Here is a 7,654-nt window from a genome sequence, read left to right on the forward strand (position 1 = left end):
ATGCCTGACTGTGCAGCAGTGTCCTTTCTTCCCTCCCCTCCTCCCAGAAATGCAGCAAAAGCACTCATGAAACAGAGTAAACCATTCTGAGAGACTGACGTTGGAAGCAACGAGATAAATCAGGGTGAAATAAAATGTAATGCTTTTGCTGTGTCTCCAGGAGAACACTGTTAAGGAGTCTGTGACATTACTGACAATCACTGGTGGTTCTGTGTATAAATTGAGTGTCACTTTTATGGGCTCTGACATCCTAGGATTTTTCTGGCCCACTTTGCCCAAAGGCAGAAGGTGCAGGGCTGGAAGAAAAGACTGTCATCTTAATGCTGCCGAAACAGAGAGGAGCTGGGGGCTGAGCTTTTGCCAATGGAAGAATTGTTTAATTTCCTCACGTTTTCCCAGGAGCTGCAGCTTACACACTTGATGGGTTTTGGTTTGTTTTTTTTCCTCTCGTCGTGCTGTTGGCCGATGCTGTTGTGTGTCTGGCTGCTCTTTGCTGCAGAGTTGAAATGACTGTGTTCTCTACTTCTGTGTGTGTGGGTCACTCTGGAATGGGGCTGGCAGTCCGTGGGAGAGCATTTTTCTGCTGTGAAACCTGGCCTGACAGCTTCACCCGTGGATCAGAACGGCTCTGAGCGTGCTGTTTGCTGCCTGGTTCCTAGCACACGGAGCCTGCTACGTACAGAGAGCAGCTGGGGAATGTCAGCAACCATTTTATCAGCAGTGCAATACATAATGGCCACTACATGGGAAAGCAAAAGCTGAGGTGCCTCCTCTTGTAGTGTACAGCTTGGAGACAAGGGGAGGGTTGGCCTGAAACGCTGCTAGCACTTGTTTTTCAGAAGTGATTGAAGACAGAAGGTTTCCCAAACCCATGGCTTTCAGTGCATGTGCATTTGTCTTTGCAATAGAGGGGGCTGGGGCCTTACTGTGCAAGTTTCTCCTGTTGGGTGCAGCACAACGTGCAGAAGGAAGTGCTGCTGGTGCCAATGAAGCTACGTGGGACAGAGGTGCTGTGCCAGGTGGAGGAAAGTTTGGAGTCCTGCAGAACTGTCTTTTATCAGGGAGTGAAATCTCATCTCTGATGTTAAAGTCACGTACCTGGCACTGGCTGAGCTCCAGAATGTACAACCTAAGCTCTCTGACTACAGTGAGAAGCGATGGGTTTGCTGCACAGGGCACTGAAACAGCCTCACAACAGGAGCCTTAAATAGTTGACACTTTTCCAGTTCTGGGATTGAGATCTTCATCGCCTGCCCGTGCCCTGCAGCCGGGCTCAGCGTTCACACGTACCTGGGGGCAGCATGGAACGAAGCCTGAGAGGTGTGTTTGGAAGATCATAGAAAGCTTTGAGGAAACAGTTTGGGATGACACCTCCTACCCAAAGGAGGCAGAATCTGAGGGGCAGTGTGCCCACACGATGTATTAACTCTAAGGAGTAAAGTGTTTTTTTTATTTTGGCAGATAGTCTTAAAAGCACTGCTATTGTCTTTTACCTCCCATTAATAAATTTCCTTTTCAAAGGTAACAGTCCCCTGGACACTTTATCCAAAGGTGTTAATGGATGGCAAGTGGTGATGCACAGACGTTGAGTTTTGGTATTATTTTTGTTCTGTTCAGTGGGCAGTCCCATCCTGAGACTTGACAGCTCATGAGTCGATGTAATTGTTTTTTGTTTTGCATTTAACTGGATTGTAATAAGATGGATTTAAAATTATTAATTCTAATCAGTGATTAGAAGTACATGTAAAGAATTTTATGTACAGTAGAGGAACAAAGTTACATGATTTTAAATAATGAAAACCCAGACTGTCAGCTCTTCTAGATTCGGTTCTACTCAAAGAGTGACCTCGTAATGGCATGGACTGCACTGTTCCTGTTAAATGTCTATTGCATAATTGAATTCTTTTTTGTAGATATTGTATTAAAACCCAAGTGTCTGTATAGTTAATATATAGCTGCTTATGTGTAAATGCTATTTTAAACACTAAAAAGCTTTTAATTTTATGTGATAACTGCAGCGTACGTCTTCAGTTCTTTGCACTACTGCACTACAACTCAAGAAGAATGAAAAAGTGGTGGAATTTGCCCTTTTTTTTTTAGTTACTTTTATTTCTCTCTGCACTCACTGAAGCTACAGCCTCTCTGCAGAAGAAGAAGTGTTGAGGAGCTGATGGCAGGCAGCTGGGAGCTCTGTGTTTTAGGGGTGCTTAGAAGCAATCCCAGCTCAGGGTGAGACAGGAGCCCTGGCTCTCTGTGGGGTTAGTGAAACCTGGCTGGAAACACGAAGCCCTGGCACTCAGCAGAAGTGCTGTAGCTTTGAGCTAGCAACGAGTAAGTTGGTGCAAAAATAGTACTGTCTCTGTAATTAGCAAGCTTTCCCCTCTCATGGTTTGACAGATGTATGCATACAGGTGATCTTCGTGTTCTGAGAGAGGAGAGACTTCTCACAGTGACTGTGGATAATGTGATTTGTACTTCATTTCCGTGTGTCCCGTCCTCATTTCCATGTTCTTTGCTCACATGTTAATGAAATACAAATGAGGGAATTGATATTTGAATGGGTCACACATACAGCTGCCCTTATACCTCAGAATGGTTCCTGTGGTTTTCATGTCACAATCAGGAAAACTCCGGAAGATTCTTCCCATGCAAAACATTGCTTAAAACAAAATTAAACGTTGGTTTTGGAAGGTTGAGCTTTTTTCTTCTGCACCAGTTACATGAAATTGGTGATCAAGTCTGTACCATAGCTTATAGAGTCATCCTGAACAGAGTCATCTTGCTGAAGCACAGCCAGCTTCTAATGAGGCTACAACAGCTCTGCTTTGTTCCCTGTTCACTGCGGGTCTCCCTCTGGCTCCTCCTTGGTGGAATACTGGAAATAGTCCTCTCTGTTCAAATCAGGCTTCAGCAAGAGGATGTAGCATTTGGGGATGTAGTAGGTCCCCACGATGCCCAGGCTGACCATCAGAATGGTGCTGATCTGAATCACAGTCCTGAGGACTGTCCTCAGAGTGGCAAAAACGACAACGAAGAAGATCCAGATGATGAAGTAGATGAGGATGGCGAACGTGATCCCCCTGGCGATGTTGTACTTCTTCCCAGAGCTCTGTACCATGAACGTGCACAGGAAGCAGACGAAGGCCAAGCACCCGTTGAAGCCATGCATCAAGGCAAAGGCAAGCCAGGACGCCGTGCTGCACGTGAGCAGGACCTCCGTGGGCAGCGAGCTGTAGTCAGGCAGCACGTAGTCGGGACCCAGGCGCAGGTAGCAGAAGCAGAAGAGGCACTCAGTGAGGAGGCACAGGGTGACGAGGAGCCAGGCCCTGCTTGATGTCACCCAGCGCAGGGCAGTGCGGGCACAGCGGGGGAACTCGGTGAGCAGGACGATCTCCAGGGACTTGGTGAAGAAGGTGGAGAAGCACGCGTTGAGGCACAGGGCGTAGACGACCTGCTGCATGGTGCAGAGGTTGTTACTGGGTTTCCCTACGAAGAGGCAGGAGCTGAGGCACATCAGCAGGAGTGCAGACAAGGCCAAGAGGTTCAGGTTGCCTCCCGAAGCCTGCACGAGGGGGGTCTGCAGGTTCTTAAAGAAGAGCACTGCTGTCAGACAGATGAGGGCCGTGATGATGGACATGGATATCAGCAGGCCGACCACGAGCGGCTCGTTCCAGCGGAGGTATCTCTCGCTGCGGTCGTAACACTGCGTGCTCCGGGCAGGGGACCACTGGTGCTCCAGGCAGGGAGTGCAGGTGGAGCTGTCTGCAAAGCAGCAGTGAGAAGAGCACGTTGCAGGGATGTGCTGCTGCCCCGGGGGGAAGGAGTTGTGGGCTGGTCTGGGTGCTGCTTTGCCTGCCTCCCTCACTCCCCAGCTGTGCTGGATTCCCAAAGCTCGTGATTTGTTTTATTTCCTTTCCACTACTTTCCCTCCAAGAGGTGTCATGAATTTTTTTAGTTTTCTTTCTCATCCCAGGAGGGATCACCAGCACCCACCGGATCCCAGAACTCCACTATGCACTTCTCTTCTAGCTAAGACCACAGAATTTCATCAGTCCTCCCCTCTCCTGCCTCAGAAATTGAGCATACACCTTGTCCTTACACATTCTACTTGGGATCAGCAGAGGAAAGTCCCACACTGAATACCTGTATGGCAAGATTGGGCACTGTGCTGCAGAACTGAATGGAGAGAAACTTCTTGCCCTGGCAATGCCTCCTGGAGGAGGAGCCCACAGCAGGTCCTTATCAGCTCTGTGCACCTGTGTCACTTAAAGGAGCAGGTAGATGCAGCACAGGCAGGTAAAGCCATTGCCTTTCTCAGACCTCACCTTTAGAGCTGCAGAAGGTGTTTTCTGGGCAGTCTGTGCAGTCATAGCAGCAGAGGTGGAATCCTTTGATTTGTCTGATCTGTCCTGGTTCACACTCTCTGAAGCATTCTGATGTAGGTTCCTGGGCAAAAAGGGAAAGAAGCGTCAGGTGAGCGCCCAACAAAAGAGTGCCTGTGCTGTGCTGGCATCACATCTGTCAGTGCTGAGAATACCTAATAGTACTTAATTCCAGTTTTATACAGTGGAGATGGATAACATGCTTACAGGAGAGTGCAAGCTCTCAGAAATCCCACAGGAGCAGCAAGTAGGTTGGGAGCTCTTCATGGACAGTTCTGATGAAGTGGCAAAAAATGTACTTAATCTCATATTGCTTATGCTTTTGCCCACCCTCTTTACCTTTTGATCTGCAGTGTGAAATTGAATCAGGGACTTGTTGAGGTTCAGGGACTCTTGATAGTCTCCCACGGGCACGTGTGTGAGGCTGCCATTTTCCCAGTACCAGAATATAAGCTTGTAGCCAGTGTTTGTGCTGTGGGATTCATCAAACTTGAAACTCTGGCCATTCACCGTGAACGGGACAGTATTCATGAAGTGCAGCAGCTGAGGAGAAAATGAGAATTAACAATGGGTGCCAGTACAGCCAGTGCTCTTGCTTGGAGGATGCTAATGCAGCAAGCTGAGTTGGGGCTGAAATCAGTTCCCCTGATGTGGGCTAAGACTGCAGCTAGCAGCCTCACTGCTGCGTTATCACTGCTCTGTCTGTTGTGCCACCCCAGGTTGTGGGCAGACCTGGAGAGGGGAATGCAGCGTGCTGGCACAGGGGACAACTGGAGGAGTTGTTTTATCACCCCCCTCCCCATGTGGCTGTGTGCAGCGTGGACTGAATGGAAGATGGCTGTTTGTCCCTCCGGCCTTTCCTCACCTGCCAAGATCTGATGGATGCTTTGGGGCACCCTCGGTGGGTGCACCCCAGTGCCCTGTGCAGTGCATAAGCCACGCTGTAGACTGCGATGTACACTGGTTGGATTTGGGAGTGGCTTAGGATGGAGGAGATGTCATGCAGAGAGATGTGGTCACACTGCTTGCATTGTGTGCCCAGCGTGTCAGAGCTCACGCGGTGATAGAGTTCTCTGGACTCCTGGCAAAATTCATCCTGCTGAACGGAGCTGAGGAGGTTGGCAACGTATTTCTGGAAGCCAGGGACTGTGCTTGCTTTCATAATAAAGCCTAAGACCGTCCCAATGCTCTGAATGTTTGGGATGGAGGTGGCTATGTCAGACAACAACCAGGCTTCAGTGCCAATCCAGACCTTCTTGCTTAGTCCCATCTTGATGCTCTGTTCCAGCAGGGCCTGGGCTGGCTGTTGAAAGGCAAAAAGGACAATAATGCTGACGTTGGTCTTGTTAATGTTCTCGATGGTCTCTTCCAATTGCTTCTTGGCCTTGGGGTCTGTGGGGTCTGAAGGAATTAGGCCCTCGTAAGCTATGCAGATGGGACCATTTCCAATGGTGCTTAAGAAGAACTCCTGAGCTCCTCGGCCGTATTCATCATCGCTTCCAATGGTGGCAATCCACTTCCATCCAAACTCATTCAGCAGGAGGACCACAGCTTCCACCAAGTTCTTGTCACTGGGAACAGTTCGGTAGAAGGATGGGTACAGCTCCTCGTTGCTGAGCTTCTCACTGCTGGCCCCGTAACTGACCTGTGGATTCAGTCACATCTCAGGGTTGCGTGACTTCCAGTCACACTGGAGATCCTCCCAGTTTCTGCTGTTAATTCCCATGTCACATGGATTGCAGAGCAGTGTGAGTTAGCCCTCTCCTCTCTGGGGAATTTACACACTGATGTGTGCTCCAGGAAATGCAACCACCTACTCAGGATCACACAGAAATCTATGGTGAGGACTGGAACCCACACTTCCAGTGTTCCCATCTCAAAGACCTGGAGCAGACACGGTGAACTAGAGGCCCCTTGAAGTTCCCTTCCACCTGAACTAAGCTATTCAAACCCTCCTCCCACCAAAAAGGAGAGGTCTTGCTTTCCCTGGGAATCTCTTTACCTGTGGAATCAGGAAGAAGCTGAATAGTTTGGCTGTCAGCAGGCAAAGATCTGACTTATGTGGTCCGATCACAGCGGTGACACGAGGCTGGTAGTCGGTGTAGTTGCACTCTACTCCGATGCCCATCGTGCCGTTTCGGGTCACAAATAGCAAGCTGGGCTGTAGGGCTGCCAGGGGCTCGAAGCACGTGTCATAGATGTCATAGCCCAGCTCCACTCCCGGGAGAAGTGACGTGGAGTTGTTGATCTCATCAATAGCAAACTTCATCCCCAGGGCCCATATCAGCCCATCTACAAATAACCTGCAGCGAGAGGGGGCAGGGAACGACGTGATCTGCCACTGTTACGGTGGTCAGTCCTGTGTTTGACACCTCAGCATCCTGTCTGTTGTCTGGCACTGTCAGCTGTGCCCAAGTGACCGTATTTAACACGTGCTAACGGAGCTAAGAGCCAGCTTACCTTTCACACACAATTAGCGTGGGCTCTGATCGCGCCGTCAGGTTGACAGTGTCCATCCCGAAAGGGAACAGTCCTCCAATGATGTAGTCACCAGGCCTCCTAAACTGAGCTGAGAGGCAGCTGGGCTCGAGGGCTGCTGCGTAGCCAAAGCTGAGGCACAGCAGCAGCTCAGGGGTCATGGTCTCCCTATTTGGGGGAGAAAACATTTCATGAAAGCGTTAAAATGCAGAAGAGCCAACGGGGGCAGGGGGTGCAGCCTGCAGGGTTTCTGGGACATCAGCTTAAATAGAACCCAGAGAGATGGAAATAACAGGGAGGAATTTGTTTAGCAATCTGCATGAAATGTGCAGCTCGACGTTCAGTGGGCAGCAGTCAAATAGGCAGCAGGACCCCGAGCGTGCTTGTTTGCAAACCTCTGCCTCATCCTGCTGTCCTGTAGGGGGGCACTGACTCAGTGACTGAGCTGCTTCAGGGCAGCCCCTCTGCCCTCCTCCTTCCTGGGGTGTTAGCCCACAACAGCTGTGGCTGGATGCTTGCTGTTGTTTGTTTTTAATTGAAAACAATCAGTCACCTCATCATGGAGATTGCCAAATTATCCCCAGGATGTGGCTGAGCAGACCCACCCGGCTGCAGGTTGGTGAGCTGTTACTTGTAGCTGTACTGAGATGACCCCTAAGTCCTTACTGGCCAGTGTAGCTTTTATCTCTCACAGTATAGCAATCTATCTCAGTATAGCAATTCTCTCTCACACTGAGCTGTGATGTTTTCATCTCAATGATGCCATTCCCCAGCACAGCAATAAGTTCCTTCGT

General features: G+C 49.7%; 1 protein-coding gene across 1 annotated transcript; it reads right to left on the bottom strand.

Moving 5' to 3' along the window:
- Window positions 1-2,654: 2,654 nt before the first annotated feature.
- Window positions 2,655-7,372, bottom strand: TAS1R3 (taste 1 receptor member 3). Its single transcript, XM_065737971.1, has 6 exons — window positions 6,843-7,372; window positions 6,385-6,685; window positions 5,248-6,027; window positions 4,722-4,925; window positions 4,326-4,446; window positions 2,655-3,762 (listed from the first exon to the last, which is right to left on the bottom strand). Exons 1-6 carry the CDS (start codon window positions 7,046-7,048, stop codon window positions 2,837-2,839), a joined length of 2,538 nt encoding a protein of 845 aa, XP_065594043.1. The 5' UTR covers window positions 7,049-7,372; the 3' UTR covers window positions 2,655-2,836.
- Window positions 7,373-7,654: the final 282 nt, after the last annotated feature.

This window comes from Cyrtonyx montezumae, unplaced genomic scaffold (assembly GCF_038088225.1).
Source record: "Cyrtonyx montezumae isolate F1298 unplaced genomic scaffold, pur_monq_1.0 scaffold_21, whole genome shotgun sequence".
Lineage (NCBI taxonomy): Eukaryota > Metazoa > Chordata > Aves > Galliformes > Odontophoridae > Cyrtonyx > Cyrtonyx montezumae.

What these genes read in the sequence shown, in the direction of transcription:
- TAS1R3 (XM_065737971.1), bottom strand. Translation starts at nt 7,048, where the DNA reads ATGTTTTCTCCCCCAAATAGGGAGACCATGACCCCTGAGCTGCTGCTG. An exon ending in ACGCTAATTGTGTGTGAAAG is followed by an intron (nt 6,686 to 6,842) that starts GTAAGCTGGCTC and finishes CTCTCGCTGCAG; the next exon opens with GTTATTTGTAGATGGGCTGA. An exon ending in CACCTTCTGCAGCTCTAAAG is followed by an intron (nt 3,763 to 4,325) that starts GTGAGGTCTGAG and finishes GCTGCTTTGCAG; the next exon opens with ACAGCTCCACCTGCACTCCC.